At 49.3% G+C, this 21,410-nt stretch overlaps 6 protein-coding genes, 1 long non-coding RNA gene and 3 other non-coding genes across 18 annotated transcripts in view; 8 read left to right on the top strand and 2 right to left on the bottom strand.

Annotated features, from left to right (window-relative positions):
• Positions 1-925, bottom strand: part of LOC6610384 — a 40,753-nt gene extending 39,828 nt beyond the window's left edge. The window contains exon 1 of the mRNA XM_002034930.2: positions 464-925. Coding sequence (XP_002034966.2) covers positions 464-509 — 46 coding nt within the window. The 5' untranslated portion in view covers positions 510-925. The remainder of the gene's footprint in view (positions 1-463) is intronic.
• Positions 926-2,883: 1,958 nt separating this feature from the next.
• LOC6610379 (WD repeat-containing protein 78) lies at positions 2,884-5,179 on the top strand. Its single transcript, XM_002034925.2, has 4 exons — positions 2,884-3,114; positions 3,177-4,618; positions 4,679-4,894; positions 4,949-5,179. The coding sequence occupies exons 1-4, from the start codon at positions 2,932-2,934 to the stop codon at positions 5,163-5,165; spliced, it is 2,058 nt and encodes a 685-aa protein (XP_002034961.1). The 5' UTR covers positions 2,884-2,931; the 3' UTR covers positions 5,166-5,179.
• A 352-nt stretch (positions 5,180-5,531) lies between these two features.
• On the top strand, positions 5,532-6,685 carry LOC6610378 (ras-related protein Rab-34). Its single transcript, XM_002034924.2, has 6 exons — positions 5,532-5,779; positions 5,840-5,941; positions 5,999-6,063; positions 6,126-6,259; positions 6,310-6,535; positions 6,591-6,685. The coding sequence occupies exons 1-6, from the start codon at positions 5,532-5,534 to the stop codon at positions 6,647-6,649; spliced, it is 834 nt and encodes a 277-aa protein (XP_002034960.2). The 3' UTR covers positions 6,650-6,685.
• Positions 6,686-6,914: 229 nt separating this feature from the next.
• LOC6610377 (60S ribosomal protein L23a) lies at positions 6,915-8,309 on the top strand. Its single transcript, XM_002034923.2, has 3 exons — positions 6,915-7,018; positions 7,383-7,795; positions 7,873-8,309. Exons 1-3 carry the CDS (start codon positions 6,988-6,990, stop codon positions 8,260-8,262), a joined length of 834 nt encoding a protein of 277 aa, XP_002034959.2. The 5' UTR covers positions 6,915-6,987; the 3' UTR covers positions 8,263-8,309.
• A 312-nt stretch (positions 8,310-8,621) lies between these two features.
• Positions 8,622-9,341, top strand: LOC116800884. The gene is made up of 3 exons (XR_004361645.1): positions 8,622-8,829; positions 9,014-9,056; positions 9,249-9,341. It is a non-coding gene; the product is annotated as an uncharacterized LOC116800884 (long non-coding RNA).
• LOC6610374 lies at positions 8,639-8,722 on the top strand. Its single transcript, XR_048486.2, has one exon. It is a non-coding gene; the product is annotated as a small nucleolar RNA Me28S-Am2634 (small nucleolar RNA).
• On the top strand, positions 8,861-8,952 carry LOC6610373. Its single transcript, XR_048485.2, has one exon. It is a non-coding gene; the product is annotated as a small nucleolar RNA Me28S-Am2634 (small nucleolar RNA).
• LOC6610372 lies at positions 9,092-9,187 on the top strand. Its single transcript, XR_048484.2, has one exon. It is a non-coding gene; the product is annotated as a small nucleolar RNA Me28S-Am2634 (small nucleolar RNA).
• On the bottom strand, positions 9,329-10,459 carry LOC6610371 (telomere length and silencing protein 1 homolog). Its single transcript, XM_002034921.2, has 3 exons — positions 10,252-10,459; positions 9,584-10,197; positions 9,329-9,526 (listed from the first exon to the last, which is right to left on the bottom strand). The coding sequence occupies exons 1-3, from the start codon at positions 10,365-10,367 to the stop codon at positions 9,372-9,374; spliced, it is 885 nt and encodes a 294-aa protein (XP_002034957.1). The 5' UTR covers positions 10,368-10,459; the 3' UTR covers positions 9,329-9,371.
• A 113-nt stretch (positions 10,460-10,572) lies between these two features.
• On the top strand, positions 10,573-21,351 carry LOC6610370 (serine/arginine repetitive matrix protein 2). 9 transcript variants are annotated; one of them, XM_032717236.1, is made up of 11 exons: positions 10,573-10,709; positions 10,783-11,095; positions 11,594-11,695; positions 13,247-13,921; positions 14,034-14,399; positions 14,459-14,515; positions 15,621-15,765; positions 17,011-17,081; positions 17,135-20,083; positions 20,147-20,353; positions 20,876-21,351. In XM_032717236.1, the coding sequence occupies exons 2-11, from the start codon at positions 10,857-10,859 to the stop codon at positions 21,039-21,041; spliced, it is 4,977 nt and encodes a 1,658-aa protein (XP_032573127.1). In that variant the 5' UTR covers positions 10,573-10,709; positions 10,783-10,856; the 3' UTR covers positions 21,042-21,351. The 9 variants fall into 9 exon arrangements, with proteins under 9 accessions (XP_032573127.1, XP_032573126.1, XP_032573124.1 ...); XM_032717233.1 differs by lacking the exon at positions 13,247-13,921 and having other exon boundaries at positions 10,575-10,709; positions 17,135-18,932; positions 19,899-20,083; XM_032717234.1 differs by lacking the exons at positions 13,247-13,921; positions 20,876-21,351 and adding an exon at positions 20,456-20,739 and having other exon boundaries at positions 10,575-10,709; positions 17,135-18,932; positions 19,899-20,083.
• The last annotated feature ends 59 nt before the right edge of the window (positions 21,352-21,410 follow it).

Genomic DNA, 21,410 nt, shown 5'->3' with positions numbered 1-21,410 from the left:
GGCGATCTGCATAATTATGCTAAACACATTAAATCCATTCATAAATCTCTGGGCAATCGTCATCCGCAAAGGGAACACCTCGGCGAGAATTTCGATGGCCAGATATGAGCTATTATTCATGTCCCGCGTGGCTCGCGCTCTCATTTGTATTTGTCCACATCTTTTGTGGGTGATGAAGCCCAGCGGGGTGAATTTACGATCTTGGCCAGGGAAGCACTGAAATAAAATCAATAAACCAGTCGCTGGGCACAGCCAGAAAAAATGCTTAAGATGCAAATTATGCAGATGAGTCGAGGCCAAAGTATTCGAGCTTGTCACTTGGACCGAACATCGAAATTCACCTGCCCGGCGAAATCATATTTCTTGTTGCCCAATCGTTGGAGGCGTGGTCCCTTCCCCCATCCCCCATCCCCACCATACCCACCATACCCACAAACTTGGCCATATAGAAACTGGGACTTACTCGAAGAGCTGCTCGATCGCCGAAGACGCCTCTTCCAAAACAACATTGTGTTCCTCCTCTTTGGGCGCTGATAAGATCGTCTGCTGATTGGTTTCGTTATTTCGTTATGTGATCACTGGCTATGCGGGTGTGGGTCAATGGCGAAACGATCCGTCTCGCGGAGCAGCACAGATGATTAGCATAAGCTCCGAATCACTCAGGAACCGAGTTCCCCCGAAACGTATCTTTCAGATACATCCACGGCCGAATGGCAACTGCACTTGCCCAACGCGCACGACAAATTGAGACATTAGCAGCCGGCCAGCGAGGAAAGTTATGAGTCGAGCTATGTGGAGCGGTTTCGATTCGTTTTGGTGTCTCAGGTGTCAACTGGAGGCGAGGTGTGCTCAATTAGCCGCCCGGTTTCAGCACTTCCGTTAAGCCGAGCAACTCGGACTTCTGGCCCGCTCGACGGTTAATTAACGAATAAAAAGTCGCTCCGCTGCCTCGACAAAAATCTCCGAGCTCGACTTGAGCTCTGCCGCCAGCTCTTCTCCGCTGACGCGCTGGCTCGCTGGCTCGCTGGCTCGCTGGTCTTCCGCGCTCCGTGCCACAATGGAAACGAACTGAAAATGTGTTACACCGAAACGCCGGGCGGCGCAGTCGGCGCTCCAAGGGGCAGTCGTCGCACATTGGGGCCAGTGGGGACATAAAACAGGTGTAAGAAGCCCAGACGATCTGAATGCGAGCGACATATGGCACATAGCCCATGGGCAGATCGAGATGGCGCGTTTTATGGGTTTCCAGGGTGCGGACACAATTAGATGTTCGTAAAAAGTGACGTTTTATTTCCCTTTTCAAACGGGGACCACTCCGCAGACTCGTTTCTTGCGGGCTGGTCAAAATTATTAATTATCTCACAAACACTGGGCAAACATGGCTAACAACTGGCTGGAGTTATATGGCAGTATCAGTGGTATCACTTGTTTACAAGCTGGTTAGTCCATTAAAAAGCTATCACAGAACTGATTCTTAAACTTAACGTGTAATTTTAAAGTATTATTAATATTGTTCAACAACTGAAAGATGTAATTCAGTGTGGCGCTGACTGCGCAGTCGCCGTCGGCGTCGCAGTTGGCGTTGCGTTGGTGGCGGTTCACTGAGTTTCGCTGACTGCAGTGGTTGTTGCTGCCCCAAAATGTGGTATCAGCAACAACAAGAGTCTGGCCAAATCGGCCAACAACAACGATCGTTGGCTCGTGCAGAGTTCACAATGCACGCAACCTGCAAGACAGACGACTATTGTTTATAGCCCGCTTGGATTTGTTTTTTTATTTTTTTTTTCTTAACTCTTTCTTTTCGCTGGCTGCCTGCACATTTATTACTTAACGCTTTGATGCGTTGACGGTTTGATGGTTTGTTCTTCTTGGCCATCAGTTGCCCAGTTGCCCGCTTGCCGTTTGCCCCTCCGCTTGACATAGTGCACTTGGCCATAGTCGCTCGGTTTGGGCTCCCTCATCATCATCTTCGGCGTCCTCATAATCAGCCCTCTTTTTGCTATATGTTCATCAAGCGAATCAGCGTAGCGAAGCATAAAGCCAAATTAACATAAACAACTTCTTTTCGACTTCCATATCTTCTATACACGGAAAATCGCTTTGTAATAACAAGCCATCTTCAATCCAAGATTGTCACATATTTGTAGTTTGTGATTCATGTTGAAATAGTTTCTCTGTGGATACATTTCCTTGCATTTAAACTTGGGACCGGAATCACATTTCATTCCTAACCCGATCTTAATTTCGTTCAGTGTGCTGCACGGCTTGCTGCTCGCAATCGCCCACATGGCCAAGTGCTCCTCCGCCCCTCATCTTTTGGCCATTTCCTATGTGGCTATGTGGCGGAATTAAAGACCCTTTACCATTTACCATATACCATCTAACTATTTTCCGTCTGCTATTCTTCTACTGTCTAATTGGAGTACGAATACGAATTTCATTTGTTGGTAGTTTGTAATTTGTAGTTTGTATTTTGTAGTTTATAGTTTGTTTTCCATTTCTCCGGTTCGGGGATTTTTCTTGTGACAGGTCGGAATTATTGGAATCACTAAAGGTACTGCTCTATAAAACTGCTCCCAATTGATGTTAGGCTACGGGGGTTTCATCTTCATTGCACAACTGGAACTACATATTTAAATATACGTTTTTGCTTACCCACCACAATTGTTTTTGGCTTGGCACCCCACCCACTTATTATGCACTTTTGTTGCGCGATTTAAATGTGAGTTATAAATATTTATGGACGCAATGAGCGCAGTCATGTGTGAGCCCGCTAATGGAATCCCATGCTGCAATCCGAGTGCAACTACGGCACCTGGTAGTTATGGCACCCATATATTGTAGCCACCTTTGTTGCGTTGCCATGTCTGCAAACGCAGTAAACAAGTTGGGAAAACGGCGGCACGCGCTCATCCCAATTATTCGAGGAGGATGTCGCGACCTTTGAGGAAGGATTACCGCACCGCGGACTTCGAGCAGCTGAGCAGGATGATCAAGGAGCATCCGCTGATGAAGGAGCCCGGAGCGGAGCAGCAGCATCTCCATAAGCTCCGAACCCCGGAGTACCGAACGAAGTGCGTGATGAGGGCTTCCTTGGATGACATTGCCTTAGGGGTGAGTGCCTATCATCCTTCATGTCCAAAGAAATCAAGCCATACAGCATGTTTACCCGCCAGATCAATCTGTACAAGCTGCAGCTGGACACGCCCATGTCGCCCACCCTGGAGGAACCGAATTATCTGAAGGAGCCCGCTTCCTCTGCCCGCTCCGCCCACTCCGCCCGTCCTCCAGCCACGCCCTTCATCAAGGTGCTGCTCCGAAAGACTCCCATCGTGGTGCTCTTCGAGCGGCGCAGCATGACCGCCTTGGCGGACACGAAGGAGGGTCGCCAGGTGATGGAGGACAACCGGAAGTACGACGAGCTGCTCTCGGGAACGGACAAAACGCGGAGAACCGTGGATGCGGACACGCAAACCAAGACGGCGCTGATGAAGTCCAGGCTGGTGAACACCGAGCGGCTGACCACCGCCCAGATGGGTTCCTATGTGTCCAACTTCGAGATGTACGACACGTACACCGACCTGGAGAAGTCCACCACGAGTGTCCAGGTGCAGGGCGAGAAGAAGATGGAGATAACCACCTACCACGTGGGAGGGGTGGATCAGTTCGTGGGGATTAACAGCCTGCCCGGCTTTCGACTGGCCCTCATGCTGACCATGCGCATCCTGGCCAGCAATGTGTTCGAGCCGCAACAGCGGAGGTACAGGAACATGGCTCCTCCAGATCCCCTGGCCGAGGACGTCAAGTTCAAGTACCGACTGGGCCTGCTGTGGCGACTGAGCCCCCCCTTGTCCGATCCCAAGGTTCACCAGGCGGTGAGCGACATGAGCTTCTGTCCCAGTAATGGGGACATCATGGCGGTGGCCTACGGGGTGTACAGCCACGGCAAGGTCAGAAAGTTGCCCAGATCCGGCTGGGTCTACGTGTGGAACATCAAGAACCCTGTGAACCCGGAACGACGCTACCACTACCAGGTGCCCGTGGTCACCGTCGAGTTTTCCCCTACCCAACCGCAACTGCTGGCCATTGGACTGCACAACGGAGGTGTGGAGGTGAGGGATATTTCTGGACAGGATCTGCCACCACTCGCTGTATCACAGCGTTCGTCCTCCCCCCACTTCGAGCCTGTAACGGCCATCAAATGGATCTACTTCGAGGGCGATGTTGGGTGCAGGAACCCGCACATTACGCCCTTCTTGGCCACCTCGCAGGCTGGGGCGGTGACCAAGTACCGTCTGATCAACAGTCCCAATATGCTGGGACTCGAGCAGCAGCGTTTCCAGCGGGCGGAGGGCGAGCTGGAAGGGATTCCCATCGAGCGTCAGCCTCCGGCGGCTTCCCTCCTGGCCAACAGGCATCCGCAGTGCCTGGAGATTGTGCTCGATCCTGTCCAGGCGGACATATACTATGTGCTGACCGACGAAGGTACCCTGTACAAGTGCTCCACGAACTACCCGCTGCAGCACCTGGAGCTGAGGCAGGTGCACGATGGACCCGCCGCCTGCATGGAGTTCTCCCCCTGGTCACCAAGGATGTACCTCACTTGCGGCAGTGACTGGTGAGATCTACTGCCATTTCGTCCCGGATTTCTCTATCCTCACTCATGCGTCCCCATCAGGTGCATTCGAATCTGGCTGGCTGGAATCCTGCTGCCCATCGTGACCCTTCAGCACCACCTGTCCCCGGTGCACTGCGCCCGCTGGAGCCGCACCCACTCCACCATCCTGGTCTCGCTCAGTCGCAGCACCGTGGACATCTGGGACCTGCGCAATAGCACCATGAAGCCGGTGTCCTCCACGGTGATAGACGCCGACATCTTCTACACCACCTTCAAGTGAGTTCGGAGTCTTCTGCTTGAGTGATCCTTTCGTATCTCCTCGGCTTCCAGGTTCACCCACTGCGGCCGTTCGCTGGCCGTGGGAAACGAGGCGGGCAACCTGCTGATGTTGTCCTTCGAGGACATGCCCTTCCCGCCGCACTTTCAGTACAAGCAGCTGAAGAGAGCCATCTTCAAGGCCCTTTCCATGCAGCCCGATCTCCGCAAGCAGGTGAAGAGCGTCGGCTACTTCGGCTATCCAGGTGGGACGAAGCAAACGAGGGCTTGATTTGATTTGATTGATTTTATGTATTATGGTTGACACAAATAAAGCCACCAAATAGAAATCCATTTCTAATCCATTAGCGTTTTCCTTTCGGGCTTGAAGGTTTAATGCTCATGATATGGATACAATGGCAGCTCTTAAGGCCTTCTCCCTATCGGAACTAACCCACACCTGGGCTGCTCTTATCGAGCACTTGCATTTACAATGCAAAGCAGGGGGTGTAAAGTAGCTCCCGGCACCTTGGGCATGTGATAGCCACCAAGTTCACGCCGACCAAGTTTGTGGTTTGCGGCGGAGGCGATGACGCCGACGACGTGGCTGGCTTCCCCAATTTGAGCTGCTTAGTTAGTTGGAATAGAGACGTCCGCCATGCCCCATCGACTGCGGCAGAACCTGCTGTTGCCCCAACCGCCCACGGTGGTCCTGCACGATCCTCGCACCCACATGCGGCACCTGCCACCCGCCTACAGTGCCGCCCAGACTCCGCTGAACAAGGAGCGGGACTTTGGGGCGCAGGTGCGCTACTACCTAGAGGCGCCTCGCAAGCCCAAGTTCCGACCCTGCAAGGTCATCTTCGTGGGCGACTGCTCCGTGGGCAAGACGGCCATCGTCAATCGGTGAGCATGGCATGGCATATAAGCATTACTACATGAATTAACTTACACAATCATCCGCAGGTTTTGCTACGACAAGTTTCAGTCGAACTACAAGGCCACCATTGGCGTGGACTTTGAGCTGGAGAACTTCAGCATTCTGGGTCACAAATACAGTCTGGAAATGTGGGTCAACTGCCTAGAAGGTGCTATCAGTTTGATTTTGAAATGCTCTACTTGCAGGTGGGACACTGCTGGTCAGGAGCGCTTCAGGTGCATCGCTGGAGCCTACTATCGCAATGCAAGTGGTAAATACCAACTAATTAAATCATTAGGAGAGAGTTTTAACAATAATAATCCATAACCAAAGTGATTGTGGTCACCTACGACATGTCGAAGAAGGATTCGCTGGAGTCGGCAAAAAAATGGCTAAACAGCGCACTCAACTACAATGCAAGCAAGAGACCCTTGGTTTTCCTGGTGGGCACAAAAGCAGACCTCTTGGTAAACCACCTTTCCAACAGAAGATTCAAGTAATAGCACCAACTTTTCAGTCGAAGGAGGAGTTTGTACGCATGGAACGACTAGCAGGGTTGGCAGCCGCCGAGCTCCAGGCGGAATATTGGTCCGTTTCGGCACGATCTGGCTTCAAAGTCACGGAATTATTCCAAAGGATCGCTGGCCTGGCTTTTGAAGAGGCTGCAATGCAGGAAATTAGGTCGATTAAGAATAAACCTCAGGAACAGGCCACTCAGGCATCTGTTAAATCGCAAACTTTTGGTGAGCCTCTCTATTGGAGTTATAATCCTATCAGCTTACATTTATTTATATTTAGATTTACGCAACTTCTTTGGTAGCCGCCTCTCGCCACAGAGAAGTGGCTGTGCTTGCTAGCCTGCAGATTGTACAACTTGTATTTTTAGCTAAACGTAAGGCATTGAATAAAATATTTTTAAACAAATTGGTTATTTCTTTCGATTTAAAATTGAATTTCAAACGTACCGTTTCTGCTTAAGCACCGTCAGCGTTGCCACACATTTTTGTGGCTGTGTTGCACGCACACAGTGTCAAGGTAGCAAGCCAGACACAGCTAATAAGTACGGTAGCAGTGTTGCCAAGCGCACTGATTGCGTGCAAAATTCCAGCTATCTGGCCACCCTCCTGTCAAAACGGGCTTCCGCCTTTTGACAACTGCCCCTCAGTTTTCCTTTTCATTTCTTTTTCTCGTAGAAATGCCACCCAAAAAGCCAACCGAGAAATCCGGTAAGGGTTTTTCATTCAAAAATATGCGAAAAATGCGTGAATCGATCAGCAAAATGGAGGCGACAGCTCAGCCCATCAGAGGGCAATCGAATTTGTGCGAAATATTGTGATTTTAAGGCATAAATGTGTTCGAACAGATAATCCATAGTTTCGGCCACGTGCGGTGTGTCTGCGTGGTAATGTACAAGTGTGTGTTAAGAATGGAATAGTATAGCTACCGAGTGAGCAATCCAAAGTTGAATTTATTCGAATGGAGCTGAATTTGTCGGAAAGCGTCCCATTGCCTTGCTGATCGATCAGGCCTAACCTAACTTTGTGCGAACATGTTTACTAATCCGTGGACTCCGCGCTCTTCTGTTTACAGCCAAGCCTGGCGACAAGAAGCCAGAGCAGAAGAAGACTGCTGCGGCTCCCGCTGCCGGCAAGAAGGAGGCTGCTCCCTCGGCCGCCAAGCCAGCTGCCGCTGCGCCCAAGAAGGCTGCTGCCCCAGCGGCCAAGAAGGCTGCTCCGGCCGCCAAGAAACCAGCGACCGCCGGTGCTGCTGCCAAGAAGCCCGCGGCCGTGAAGACGACCGCGGCCAGCAAGGCCAAGGGCAAGGATGCCAAGAAGAAGGTCCTCGCCGGCAAGAAGCCCCAGTCCGTGCTGGCCAAGCTCTCTGCCAAGGCTCGTGCGGCCGCCAAGGCCAAGAAGGGCGTAAAGCCCGTCGCCAAGCCCGCCAAGGGAACCGCCAAGGCCAAGGCTGTGGCTCTGCTGAACGCCAAGAAGGTCCAGAAGAAGGTGTGCATCAGCTGCTTAATATTGAGGAGATCCACTCGGGCTAACCTCGTACTTTCTTTGTTGCTCTTTCCGAACAGATCATCAAGGGCGCCTTCGGCACCCGTGCCCGCAAGATCCGCACCAACGTGCACTTCCGTCGGCCCACCACCCTGAAGCTGCCCAGGAGTCCCAAGTACCCCAGGAAGTCGGTGCCCACCAGGAACCGCATGGACGCTTACAACATCATCAAGTACCCACTGACCACCGAGGCGGCCATGAAGAAGATCGAGGACAACAACACCCTGGTCTTCCTCACACACCTGCGCGCCAACAAGAACCACGTGCGTGCCGCAGTGCGCAAGCTCTACGACATCAAGGTGGCCAAGGTGAACGTGCTCATCCGCCCCGATGGCCAGAAGAAGGCCTATGTGCGCCTGGCGCGCGACTACGACGCCCTGGACATTGCCAACAAGATCGGCATCATATAAGCGCTGCAATCTGCGGTAACGTGTGGAATGGGCATCGCGTTCTACATTTTATATGTAGATTCTTTTCTATAAACAAAGTAATGCTAAGCTGACACGGTAGAGCGAGGATGAACGTTTCAAAGTTGTCTGGGTTTAATAAAACCACTCAAAAACTAAGTGTGGGTTTTCAATGTGGGCTCTATGGGTTCTAAGTTTCTTTCAGGTTTCTCTTTCAGATTGGATACTTTTGGTTTTAACGCTCGATAAAGGTGAGTTTTTAATATCTAACAATCTTTCAATTTGCTAACGCTAACTTCTATCGCAGGCTGTCTTTAAATGGGAAGCTTAACTTGCTAAACGAAGAGGTAATTAAAATTTCATTTTGTTATATTAATGTATAACACTTAGCTGATGATATTTCGAGTAGGAATCTCATTGAAATAACCATGAAATCAATATTGTCTCAACTGATAATAGCATTATGCTCAAGGAAGCTATACTCAACCAAACCAAGCTAATCAAGATCTTAATTCGTTTTAGTTTGCAATCTGGCTCGTATCTGGATCCTTGGATATGATATCCTTCAAGGTGTGTATATTTTGGATGCAGTAGTTTAAATTGTGATCTGCTCTGATGATATTTCGAGTAGGAATCTCATTGAGCTACCTGAAGCTATGAAATCAATTTTAATCTCCCACTGATCAAATCATTTCATACAACATGGGCTTCTCTTAAAGTGCTCTACTTAACAATTCTTTATAATTTATTTCAGTTGTGCCATTGTTTCCCGATTCGCTGGACTAACTTCTTATAAGGTGTGTATCTGTTTTAGTTACTGACAGTTAACAACTATCTTCATTCTGATGATATTTTGAGTAGGAATCTCATTGAGCCTCAGTCATTCGTTGCTTTGAAATTAATTTTGTCTCTCACTGATCTCAAGCATTAAAGCAATATGTTCTTCGTTGTAAAGCATAACTAACCAAGTGTTTGTTTTTATTTTACAGAAGTGGCCCCATCAATGGATTAATGAATTAATTCTTAAAGTACATTTAAATGAAATAAATATAGAAATAAAACAGAATCCTGAACCTAAAAAATTGTACTTTTTATTGCTGGCACGCGTATCTTTAGTATCTGCGGAACTGCTTCCTGAACTTATCATAATGGTAATCATCTGTGGCTCGCTTGACTCCATTGGGATTCGTCTGGTGCTGTGCGGATTTGTTGCCCTCCCTTTCCTCCCGCTTGCGCCTCCTTTGATCGCTGTTGTCCTCGATGTTGACTGAAAGTAACAAAAAGGTTTCGGATCCGCGGAAACGTTTCACACTTGGGAACTCACATCGATTGTGTTGCATGAAGTTCACCGCCATGTTGGTGGGCACGAATTGCGAGGGTCCGTCCTTCTTGTTCTTGGCGTCCTGCATAAGCTTCTGCTTGGCTTCCTCGGTGGCCTCTATGTTGCGGATCTTGGCCACAATGCCCAGGTCTACTTCAGGAATGCCATTGAGCATCTGGTTGGACAACATCTCCTCCGATCTGTGCGAGGAGGACTGCCTTAGGTGGTCGGGCAGGGCGTACAGGGCGGCATCCTCAGGGGTCAGGTACTTGTTCACATCCCCGTCGTCCTCTGCTGCGTCTTCCGTTCCACCTCCCTTGCGCTTCTGCAGCTCCTGCTCGATGTACTTCATCATCTCCTCGTCCTCATCTCGCTTGTTCGTCTCCGCCGAGAACTGCGTGCCAATGCCCACGTCGTAGGCGTCGTCCGCCTCCTTTATCTTGCCTGATTTCAGCTGCTTCATGTTGACCAGACCACCGGTCTTCACATTAAAGGGATCCTTGATGGCCAGCTCCTCTTCGGGCGCGATCTTCTTGCCCAGCGCCAGTCCCACAAGGCTGACGCCATTGGGTCGCTGCCTGAGGCGCTGGCGTTCTTTGATCTCATCTAGCGTTAATCTGTATAGAAATGAACACTTTAGTATAATTCATTTATAATTGTTTACGGCTTACTGTTCCTCCTTTTCTTCTTCGTCTGAATTCTTGCGTTGCCTTAGGTTTTTCCGCCCGGCTTTTTTGAACAACACTTTGGCGGTGGCTTCTGCTTTTGATTCCTCTGCATCACTCATGATTTTAGACTAATAAATCTATATATCTATTAAAATAAAGAAAGTGTAATATTGTTGTTTACGTTTAGTAATTAGTGTGCCCGTTCCGCCGATTTCAGGCGATTTTTACTCCACGATAGCATCCACTTCGTTGCTATGAACAGGATCCACTCTTGTTAACTTCATCGTGGGATTGACAGCTAGGGATTATTTAGGCGACATTAGTCATCTGGTCACACTGAGAGTGGCATATTGTCGCATATCTAGTCGAATATTTTGACAAAAAGGAATAAACTGTTGAAAAGTGAGGGAACCTAGGGAAGCCAGCGCTTGTATTGCAGAGGCACAGGACATATCACAGAGGTGAGAACGCCAGGCAAATCGAACACCACACTCATTGCAACTTAAATTGATTTTTCGTGTGGTGTAATTGCAGCGTTGGTGGAGTACCCAGTGGCCGCCGGGAGTCGTTGATAGTTTAGAGGAACTCGCAGGACATCGCCGACCAGCATGTACAACGGCATTGGCCTGACCACGCCTCGTGGCTCCGGCACCAATGGGCACGTGCAGCGGAACTGGGCATGTGTGCGGCCCGGGAAGAAGGACAAGGACTACCGCGCCGAGGACGACACGAAGAAGTTGGACGCCCAGCTGAACCGGCCGCCGAACAAGGAGATCCTAGACCACGACCGCAAACGCAAGATCGAAGTCAAGTGCCTGGAATTTGAGGACATTCTCGAGAAGCAGGGGTGAGCAGGGGACATGGGCAATTACATGCCAGTATGTAATGTCAATCCGGGTTATATAACGCCGGCCTGGGGCTGTTGCTTCCTTCGCTGTTTATGTTTACATTGGCGCCTGGTAGCTGCTCCTGCACGCCAGAGAGCGGACGCACACGCGCCGAACTGAGCACTGAACTACCCCCAGCCCGGTGGCGAGCCACCCCTACGCGGACAGGGCCTCCTCCACCCCCTCGGTGCGTCATATGTGAGCACTTCCGGTGGCCCGAACTCGGCTGGTGGTGAAAAAAGTGCATTTCAGTTGTAGAGATTATTTTGAGTGGAAGACATCCGCATGTCCGGGCAAGCGGACTAAAATCTAAACACTCCTTAGCTAATCTAACAGTCTAGATAGGTGAAACATTCAAGCCTTATTGAGCTAATCAAGCTAGTCTTAAAGGTAGAATTAGGAACTTCGGATTAATAGCCCTGCTAAATATCTTATCCATTGAAATTTAATTATTACAGACACACCCCGGAGGAAATCAAGTCGCAGGTGGACTCCTTCCGCCAGAAGTTGATGGGACAGGGCAAAACAGATCTGGCCAAAGATGAATTCGGACGCGTAGCGTAAGTACCACGCTTTTAATAGCTTATGTAATTTAAAGCAAAACGTGCTCCCAGTGGACAAATCAATAAGCTCTTAAACAAACCGAAGGCCTGCTCAAATCTCGGCCAGCGCACGACAGCTGTAAACCACATCCAAGAAGAGACATGCGCCGCCGCAGCGCCCAACGCGCCACCCCTTCTTTCATTCATTCGGGGGCCAATCACAGGCGTCGCGTGGTAGAGAAAAAGCTGCTGCAAAGATTTTCCGGGATGCGTTCGGCTTTCAGTCACTTCAAGTCTTCCAAAGCCACAGCAAGTTGGCCAAAGCGCTCAGGAAACGCCGCGTAGCAGTCAGATATATTTACACACAAATTAAAAGCAATTACCGCCTGCTAAAACGACCCATTAAGTTCCCTTGGCGTGTACGGCGAGGAGCTGGCGATGGAGATGGCGCAGAGGAGCCGTCTCAGGGTACCTGGTAAAAAAGGCACGATTGGCGCTGGAAAATCGCTGGAAAAATCGATATCCGCCTCGTCAGGAGCTCAGCACAAAATGCATCCATAAGTCTACCAATCAAAAGGAAAAAACCAAAATAAAACACGATATCCCAATGACCTGGAGGGAGGGCTCGGCACCCAGCCAGCAAAAGCCCTTCAAGTGTGCCCGAGGAGGAGTAGCTCTGCAAATGCACCCGTTGAATGAAAACCCAGCGGTGGTGGTGGTGGTGTTTGTGTCGCATAGCCCTTGGTTCACCCCTAAGTCAGCATTGCCAGCCGCTTTCGAGCCGCGGATTAAGCACTCATGTCGTCGTCTTCGTGTTCTAGTGGTTGTTGCAAGTGCTAAGAGTGGAACCTCTTTCATGGGGCAGCAGGGCCAGTAGGAGTAATGCTCGATACCTAAGCCGAATGAATGCAACAAATCACTAAATAAGTCTTCCAAACATAGTCAGTAATTAATTAGTATAAGTCGCGAAGTGGAGAAGGCAAGTGCACGAAGCAGCAGCGGAGTAAATCAAATAACCATAATCCAACATCTCTTAAAAACTATCCAACGTCTTCCAGATGAATAAGGATTTATTAAAACATCACGGGCTCTACGAAATGTAGCCGAAAGTGTGAAACAAATATATGCTAATCCATCGTTTTCCAATCATAACCGATGAAATTATAGCAAAGTATCTTGTAAAGGAAAACTATTTTTGTATTTATATAAAGCATAAACATTCTGCGAATCCATTGTCTTCCAATTACATGGATTTAAACATATATTATATATAACATAAAAAAAAAAACGCGAATCAAAAATCCGAAATCAAGTATATAAATCCATCGTCTTCCAATAACATGGATATTTAAAGTTGAAATAACGACTTTTCAAAATAATTACAAATTAAAGTCAAAATACACGCGGAATAAAATAAACTAAAGCCTAAAATCCACTGTCTTCCACACACATGGATTAAAACGTTACGATAAATATGAATAATCTGCCTTTGTAACAGGCAGCTCCAAAGACATCATAAGTGAAATACTTATACTTAAAGGCAAAAATGCTCTCCTCGGAGATTTATAGCAACACCACCACATCCACGGCTACGGCTGCAGTAGGAACCACAGCAACTGCCTCGGCGGCCACTGCATCCACGACGACAACAACAAAGGAAGCCACCACGGTGAAGGTGGTGAAACCGAAGAAACGCCGCAAGCGACGCAAACGCGCAGGTCACGCAATCACCACCACCACCTCCGAAAAGAGCGCCGCCATCAGCACTCCCGGTAGCAAAACGAGCAGTCCCCGCACCCAAACCGGGGAGCCCGCTTCCTCTGCTCCGTCTGCCACCTCAAATGGGGCCAGGAAGACCAAGGCACCCTACTTCCAGCACGACAACCGCGAGTACCTTGCCAAGTACGAGAGTTTCCGTTTGACCGCCCACACGTGGAACTACGCGTCGGTGGCCAGGAAGTTTAAGCCCTTGCGGCCGGCGTTGGCAAGCGGCGCCAACAAGACCAGGCGACCAGCAGTCTCCAAGAGGACTCACCCGGACTGCGCTTGCGCCTGCCAACAGAAGGACCCGGGGCCGGTACTTGAGCCGGCCCACCGAACAGCTGAGCACTCCATCCAGAAGGAACTGCCTTCGTCACAGATGAAAATCAATATCGATGGCAGCGTCCTGCTCGAGCTGCTCAAGTGTTCCTCGAGCAGTCTGCTGGGGACACTGCTGGGAGCCGGCAGTGCTGTGGCCACAAGGTAGCCACTTATTGAAGGGGAACCAGAATATACAAACATTTAGTTTTTATGATTAAGGCGCTTACTTTTTTTTTGGCACTTTATTAACTAAACGAACCATTTTTTATTCCAGTGCTCGTGACACCCATCAAATAGCCGAGGCTCAACAACAGAAGAACGCCAGGCTGCGCGAGGCCTTCAACATATCCGAGTACTTCGTCGAGGGCAGCAGCTTCGACGGCGATCGCAAGGCGAAGGAAGACCTGGCCAAAAGCGTGGCTCTCCAAAAGGAACTGGACGCCCAGCGCGAGAGCCTGGCAGCGGCGGCAGCTGCCGCAGCAGCCGGCAAGGACAAGGAGACCGGGAAGCGGTACGCCCTAGTGCGCACTCCTTCCCGCGAACGGGATCGCGATGCTGGCGATGCGGCAACCAATGGCGACGAACGCGATCATGTCTCCAAGACAGACAAAAAGAAGCACAAGAAGCGCGCCAGAGAGAGGTGGGTAGATGGTAGCGACTTGTACGACTGGAGGATTAACTTTTGGATTTGGATTTCAGTTCGGCCAGTCCTGAGCGCAAGAAGAAGAAGAAGTCGAAGAAGCACAAGAAAGAGAGGTAAGAGTCCTGGCCGGAATCCGAAACTTGAATCCCTCGACAACCGTAGCTTTGTGTTTGTTTCCTTTGCTCTTTGTTTGGACTCTACAGTCATGACTTTTGATTTGTTCCTTATCGTACATAGTAAACTGTAAACACGTGCGCTTAGAGCGTGAAAATCAATGATACTATGTAACTATCAATCAACTGCTTAATACATTTTGTTTTTCGTCTCTACTCCTTCTTTTACATTGCATTTGAAACCACAAAAGGGACTCATATGAGAAAGAAAGTAAAAAGAAGCGAAAAGCCACGTACAAATGACTCACACTTAGTTTTAACCAAGCTAACACTATCCAACAAGCTATAAGAACCAATTCAATCAAGTGAAATGTTTCAAATGCCTTTCTGCAATATATACTTTCGATATCCTAACACTTGCCAAGACTATCTTTTATTTGAATCCGTGTGCAGCGAGAGTGAGTAGAGTGATCAGGGATCTAAGTACGTATGGGTTCTCCACTAGCCAACACTTCACACGCACCCACCCAACCACTCGAAACCCCAACCCATCCCATCAGATCCAAACTAACCATCTAACCCGATACAACTGATCACAGATACTCCCCCACAATTCGCCCATTCACATTCCCCCAAACTCTGCCCGGCGGTAAGTAATAATTCGATTCTACAATCTACAATTAAACCATAGAAATTGCATTGCCAACTTAAACTACAATACCAAAAACAACAAGTAAAGAACTACTAGAACTTACAACCATACAATAAACGATAACGTTAAGAGGTCTCTCTGTGTGTTGCAAAAATTAAAAGCGAATTACTTTCTCATCTTTCTTTCTATTATTATGATTACCTTCTATAATGTTAAGACAAAGCCATTTGCGCAGTTTTCGATGAAGGTAAAGCACTGAACAACAAGTAAACCAACCTATTTATACATTGCTGCTAACCAGTACTTTGGAGCTCTAGGCTTTCGGCTACCGAAAGCGCCCTGTCCAATCTGTGTCTCGTAGCCAGCACCAAAGAACACTTTCGATTAGCTGTCGAATGAACGTGCCCTTGCGGATCCACTCATTCTTATCGAACTCCACCCTTCTACTTGCAGTAAGTCAAAGAAGAAAAAGTCGCGCAAGCGCAAGCACAGCGAGAGTGGGCTGGACAGCGACCGGGATAGCGACGAGGAGGATGACAGCAGCGAGGAGGAGCGACGCGAGTCGAAGAGTGCCCGAAAGAAGGCCAAGAAGGACAAGGTAGGCAGGAGCTAGGGCTCCCAACCTGTGCACATTAGCTATCAGGAGCTGGAGAAAGGTGCGAGGAGGGAGAGCCCATAAGCGGAGGTCACTGTTGGACAAAACTAGTGCGAGATTTGGTGAATCGAACGCTCCAACGAAGGGCTCTCTGATCTCTGGGGCTCCTTCTCCTTGACACCCAACTGCAAATATTGTAACATATGCATATTTCTATTCCTTTATTGTACGACTCATCCCTTGACTAACAACCAACTAATTAATAAATACGTCTGACCCAACAATCCAATCCGAATGGAAGTACTGCCTCTCTCTATATATTTACATATGATATTATAATTACCTGTATATGATGATAACTCGTCTGACTTTTCGTTTCGTTGTTATAATTGTTCACCAAATATTAAACATACGCCATTTCTTCTCTTGCTTATTTACTTCTTTTTCCACCAAATGAACATTCAAAATATCGATTGACCAAATAACCAAGTACTGAACTATAATCCTGCATAAACCGTTCTCTACCTTATAAATACTAAAGCATACTACTTAATTAGTAATCAAAAATTACCAAAACTCACCCACAAATATTGTAAAAGGTAAAAAGGCTGCAAACTCATTCTAACCTTATGATTTCCCTCAATTTTCTACCAACTTTTCTTTCGTTCGTATAGATGCTTAGAAGAATATCATTATTGTCATGGAACTATCCACGCCCACTCCTTCCGAGTGAATACCATGTGCTGTGGATGGCTCCAACATTTTATTTTATTATTCCAAATTTTCGTTACACGTAGATTGTCTTTCGAACAACAAATCATTCCAAGATATTTAAGTAAATTCAAGAAACGAAAAATTTACATTTTGTTTATGAAAACCCTTGGCGCTTCATTAATATAGGATAGCTTTCAATGGCTCTCTTGTAGTTTTGTAAGTACTTTCATTTGACTGTTCTCTTTAAGCTACTTATAACAACCATATGATACTGATACCTAGTGCGCAGTGATAGCCGATCGAAACTGTTGTACAAATACAGAATGCAAAATGCAAAACTGTTTCCAGTCCTAGAGAGAATGCTTGCGAAAGTCAAATGCTGCCAAATTGAAAGCACCAAACTCTAACTTCATATGTCTATCATGCCATAAAGAATGAACTATGTTTGACATTACTGCTAACAGTTAGACTCTTAGCAAGAGCGCCTAGCACTTAAGTCGGCCCACTAACACTCCATACTCTTCTATTATGCAGAAAAAACGCGACAAGAAGCTGAAAAAGAAGTCACGCGTACGGGCCAGTTCCTCGGACTCGGAGCGCACGAAGTAAGTTTAGTCTTATAGTTCTAGAATGAATAACTTATGTTTGTATAACCTAGCTCCCCCTCGCGGAAGGAGAACAAATCGGACAGGTCCCGTGGGGCAAAGGCTTGCAAGTCCGATGAGAAGGCTCCGCAGAAGGAAAATGTCATGCGCAGCCGTTCTCGCGAGCGCAAGGATACGAAATCCAGGCCACTCGAAGCCTCCATAGACAGTCGTCAACACAAGCCGAGGGGACGATCAGCGGATACTCCACCGCGCAAGAAGACGGAAAGACATCGAGAGCGCTCTAAGGATAGGCAGCGCTCCAAGGAGGAGCACAGATCGAGGGACAGACAGCGATCTAGGGAGAGGCAGCGGTCTAAGGAAAGACAGCAATCTAGGGATAGGCAGCGGTCTAAGGAAAGACAGCGGTCCAAAGAAAGACAGCGCTCTATTGAAAAACAGCGATCCAAAGAAAGACAAAGATCCAAGGAAAACCGGAGATCCAAAGAAAGACAGCGGTCCAGGTCGAAGGACGTACTGAGATGCAAGGAGAAACCGCAATCCAACGAAAAAGAACAATCCAGGGAAAGACGTCGATCGAAATCTAAGGATAGACAAAGGTCCAAGGACAAACACAGGCCTAAGGATGAAAAACAATCAGTGGACAAAAGGCGAGATAGATCCACGGGTCGGAAGGAAAATCAACGTTCCAACGTGCGGCAACGGTCGAATGAGAGGCAGCGCTCGAAGGATAGGGAGCGCTCGAAGGATAGACAGCGTTCAAGGGAGAGGCGACGCTCTAAGGAGATGCAACTGACCAAGGATAGGCCAGGCTTAAAGGAAAGGCAGCGTTCCAACGAGAGGAAACGATCAAAGGAGAGACAGCCCTCCAGGGAAAGACAGCGTTCAAGGGAAAGGCAGCGCTCTAGGGAGCCACTGCAATCAAAGGATAGGCCACGTTCCAAGGAGCGGCAGCGTTCCAGCGAACGTCCAGCCAAGGAACCCCGGCCCACACGATCGCCAAGAGAGCGCAGTTCCAAATCAAGAGACGACCGCCGACAGCGGTCTCCTACCAATGCTAGCAGGAAGCAAAACGATGACACTAAATTAAGCCGCAATGCCCGATTCAAATCGCCACCCAATTCCCCAGGGGCGCCACCGAAGAAGTCGGTGCCAACGCCAGCCTTCAATCCCTTTAAAGCGGCCGAGGACACTGTTAACGACATCCTTGGCACAAAGTCGGTGATGGTGGCCCTGGAACAGACTAAGCGAAAGCGGGCGGCTTCCAGCTCTAGCTCGGATTCCGGCAGCTCCAGTAGTAGCTCGATTTCCTCGCGTACGCCATCGCCTAAGCCCACGCCAAGGAAACAAAAGAAGAGGAGCAAGACCCCAGAGCAAAAAGAGGTTAAGAAGGAGGTCAGCCCCAAGAAGGAGAGCCGCGTTAGCGTGAAACGGGAGCAATCGAACTCCCCGCAAAAGTCAAAGTCAAAGAGCAAGGTGGACGACGCGAGTCCCAAGCGTACGAGCCGTCGTTCTCGCTCCGTTTCCTCTGAGCTGCGGTACTCGCCAGCTGAACGTCATCCGGAACGCTACCACGACATTGTACGGGACAAAACGCGACCGTCCAAAGTTAAGGAAACCCACTCGACGAAACCCGCTCCAGTGGTCCGCCTGAGGGCACAAAGCGACGACGGCAGCGATGCGGAAACAGGAGTAGATGGTGCCGCCTTAGAGGAATTCCAGCAGAGCAGGCGCGAACACGAGGAACAGCAGGAGCTGCGCATGCTGGAGCAACTGAAGTCTGGGATAGCGGCCAAGGCCAAGCAAAAGATCAAGATCATGGAGAAAGACCCGGCCAAAGAGGGTAGCGAAGTAAGTGGCAGTGACCAGGTGACGGCTACCAAACGTAACTCGCTAAGCGAATTCCTTGTTGCTAACAACGTGACCGCTTTGATTAACACACTGACTACAACAACGGTAACACTGACAACGACGCCCCCGCCGCCCTTGACGGTGATTGTGCCGCTGGAGCAGCGTCAGGAGCAGCCTCAGCAGCGGGATCCTGATCGAGAGCTGTCTGTGCCTGTGGAGGATCCGATCAAGAAAAGGGACACCAGCACACCGCCCGTTTGCAAGACGCCCCAAGTGGCGGCGAATGGCGACGCAAAGAGTCCGACATTGGTTCACAAGAACCACGTGCACCACAACAGGCCGCCTCCACAGCATATTCATCACCACTCGCAGCAGCAGCATCACCAGCATCCTCCGGGGAAGCGTATCTTCCACAACCGCACGCTGAACAATAACCCTAACAGTAGACATAGTACTAACAACCCTCATGCATGTGTTGGTGGCGGGGTACCTCATTCGAATTCCAACAGTAGCAATAGCGGCGGGAACAGCAACAACGCGGCCATGCTCCCGTTTCTGGCGGGTACTCCGGGCACATACAATCGCACCACAAACCGCCTCAACCACGGTCCCCTGCTAACCGCCACACACTACAACATCTGCAAGAACCACCAGCACAGCCTGCAGCAGCAGCAGGCGCACCACCTGGCTCGTGGCTTGGTCTACAACTCGGCTCTCTTCGGCCATGGACAGCGCCATCCGGGACTGCTGTCCCTGACGGGAGCTGCTGTGGGCATGAGTGGGCCAGGTGCTCCGCTGTTGGGTCATCCGTCGCATGTCCGGGGTGGTGGCGGGCCCATTAGCTTCAATGCGGCGGCGGCGGCTGCGGCTGTGGCCGCCAATAGTATTAGCTACCTTCATCATCACCATCAACACCAACAGAAACCGAAAATCGTTATAAAACCATTCAAAATTCACGATCCACAGCCCCTAGTCGCAGCGCTCGCAGACAGCTCACTGGTGGATGCCATCGTCTCCAAGGTATCCACGGCCACTGTGGCGGCGGCGGAGAGTGCGGCCCGTAGAAGCCGCAGTCGCGATCGTCGGAGTCGCAGCAAGAGGCGCACCAGCACCAGCCATCATCGACATGACTCCAGCAGCGAGTCGAGATCGTAAGTCTTGGTTGAGCAAGTTTCCTAATGCAGACTAATGCTAAGTCTTGTCCCTCTTCGTAGGCGGTACAGCACTTCCAGCAGTCGCACCGGATCGCACAGCTCCAGATCCGGGTCGCACTCCTCCCGCTCCAGCTGCTCCTCGAACAGCAGCTCGGGCAGCTCCTCCTCCGGCAGCGGATCCGGATCATCACAGTCCGGCTCTCGATCGCCCTCCATCCCAAGGCGTCGCGGCTCGCCAAGCTTTCTGGACAGACGTCGCATAACGAGGTAGCTTGGCAGGATTCCTGCCCCGCCTTGGTTGCCCTCATTATTTCTTTGAATAATCGTTTTCTTTTACATTTTATTTGTTCTGTACATTTTATTTCGTAGCCGTCGATCGCCGCGCAGCAGCACAAGACGCTAGTGGCTGCTAATATCCATTACACGATTGAGTTACAATAATTGTACACCTTATTTATACAGCACGAACTCTTGATTTCTTCTAAATGATTTTATTTTTTTCAGCCGACTCAGGAACTACTTATAATTTTACTACTCGCCAATCTTCTTTTATATAATTGTAGCTATCCAATTGTGTGTCATCCTGATTTCTCGTAATTAAGCCAATCCACAAATAAACTTTGCCACTTTACCGATTATATGGTTTTATAGGATTTCTTTTGTTTGATTTTTAGCCACTGCTTTTGTGTTCCTTACGATTTTCAGTTTGGTGAGTTACTTTCATTTTTTCCCTTCGGTTATTAAGCTTGCTATGCGAATCCCATACTAATCTATTCATTGTGCTTTCAGCGCTCGCAAGCGACCGATTCCCTATCACCACAAGGCGAACGCCGAGGGCGAGGTGGAGGAGGCCTCGAGTTGCTGCTCCAGTTGCTTTAGCCGCGCCAGCAGTCCTGCCACGCCCCTTCTCACGCCCCTGCGCAACAGCCGGAGTCCGTCGATGGTCGCCTTCTGAGTGTTAACCGCGTCGCTGCGCAAGATGTGCAGCGAGTCCTGAGGCACGGGTGCGCCTCAATCATCACCATCATCGTAGTCACCTCCTCTAGTCAGACTCCTAGTTTTAAGATAGTTGTTATGCGCATTTAACTTGTTTTACACTGCATTCCGTAGCCCTAAGTTAGTCATCTGCCCATGAATTTACTAGCGAAATTATATTGTAGCGCCGATATTAAGCCAATAATACTCCTTCGTAAGCCTTTGCTCGATTATTTGCTAGTTCTAAGCTGCGTTTTAATAAAAAACAGACATTATTTGTTGCATCTCAATTCCACCTTGCAATTTTTCAAAGTGGGATCCATTGTGCGCATGGTTGGCAGCAATGGAA

The sequence above is a fragment of the Drosophila sechellia genome, chromosome 3L (genome assembly GCF_004382195.2).
Source record: "Drosophila sechellia strain sech25 chromosome 3L, ASM438219v1, whole genome shotgun sequence".
Taxonomy (NCBI): Eukaryota; Metazoa; Arthropoda; class Insecta; order Diptera; family Drosophilidae; genus Drosophila; species Drosophila sechellia.
The sequence above is the reverse complement of the archived record's forward strand: the minus strand, read 5'-3'. Positions and strand labels throughout refer to the sequence as shown.

Coding starts and splice junctions, on each gene's coding strand:
- LOC6610378 (XM_002034924.2), top strand. CDS start 5,532: ATGCCCCATCGACTGCGGCAGAACCTGCTGTTGCCCCAACCGCCCACG. Junction 5,942..5,998: donor CACAAATACAGTCTGGAAAT/GTGGGTCAACTG, acceptor CTCTACTTGCAG/GTGGGACACTGCTGGTCAGG. Junction 6,064..6,125: donor CTACTATCGCAATGCAAGTG/GTAAATACCAAC, acceptor CCATAACCAAAG/TGATTGTGGTCACCTACGAC.
- LOC6610371 (XM_002034921.2), bottom strand. CDS start 10,367: ATGAGTGATGCAGAGGAATCAAAAGCAGAAGCCACCGCCAAAGTGTTG. Junction 10,198..10,251: donor GAAGAAGAAAAGGAGGAACA/GTAAGCCGTAAA, acceptor ATTTCTATACAG/ATTAACGCTAGATGAGATCA. Junction 9,527..9,583: donor CTTCATGCAACACAATCGAT/GTGAGTTCCCAA, acceptor TGTTACTTTCAG/TCAACATCGAGGACAACAGC.
- LOC6610370 (XM_032717236.1), top strand. CDS start 10,857: ATGTACAACGGCATTGGCCTGACCACGCCTCGTGGCTCCGGCACCAAT. Junction 13,922..14,033: donor GGCAGTGCTGTGGCCACAAG/GTAGCCACTTAT, acceptor TTTTTATTCCAG/TGCTCGTGACACCCATCAAA. Junction 20,354..20,875: donor GACAGACGTCGCATAACGAG/GTAGCTTGGCAG, acceptor TTGTGCTTTCAG/CGCTCGCAAGCGACCGATTC.
- LOC6610377 (XM_002034923.2), top strand. CDS start 6,988: ATGCCACCCAAAAAGCCAACCGAGAAATCCG. Junction 7,019..7,382: donor AAAGCCAACCGAGAAATCCG/GTAAGGGTTTTT, acceptor TTCTGTTTACAG/CCAAGCCTGGCGACAAGAAG. Junction 7,796..7,872: donor CCAAGAAGGTCCAGAAGAAG/GTGTGCATCAGC, acceptor CTTTCCGAACAG/ATCATCAAGGGCGCCTTCGG.
- LOC6610379 (XM_002034925.2), top strand. CDS start 2,932: ATGTCGCGACCTTTGAGGAAGGATTACCGCACCGCGGACTTCGAGCAG. Junction 4,619..4,678: donor CTCACTTGCGGCAGTGACTG/GTGAGATCTACT, acceptor CGTCCCCATCAG/GTGCATTCGAATCTGGCTGG. Junction 4,895..4,948: donor ATCTTCTACACCACCTTCAA/GTGAGTTCGGAG, acceptor CTCGGCTTCCAG/GTTCACCCACTGCGGCCGTT.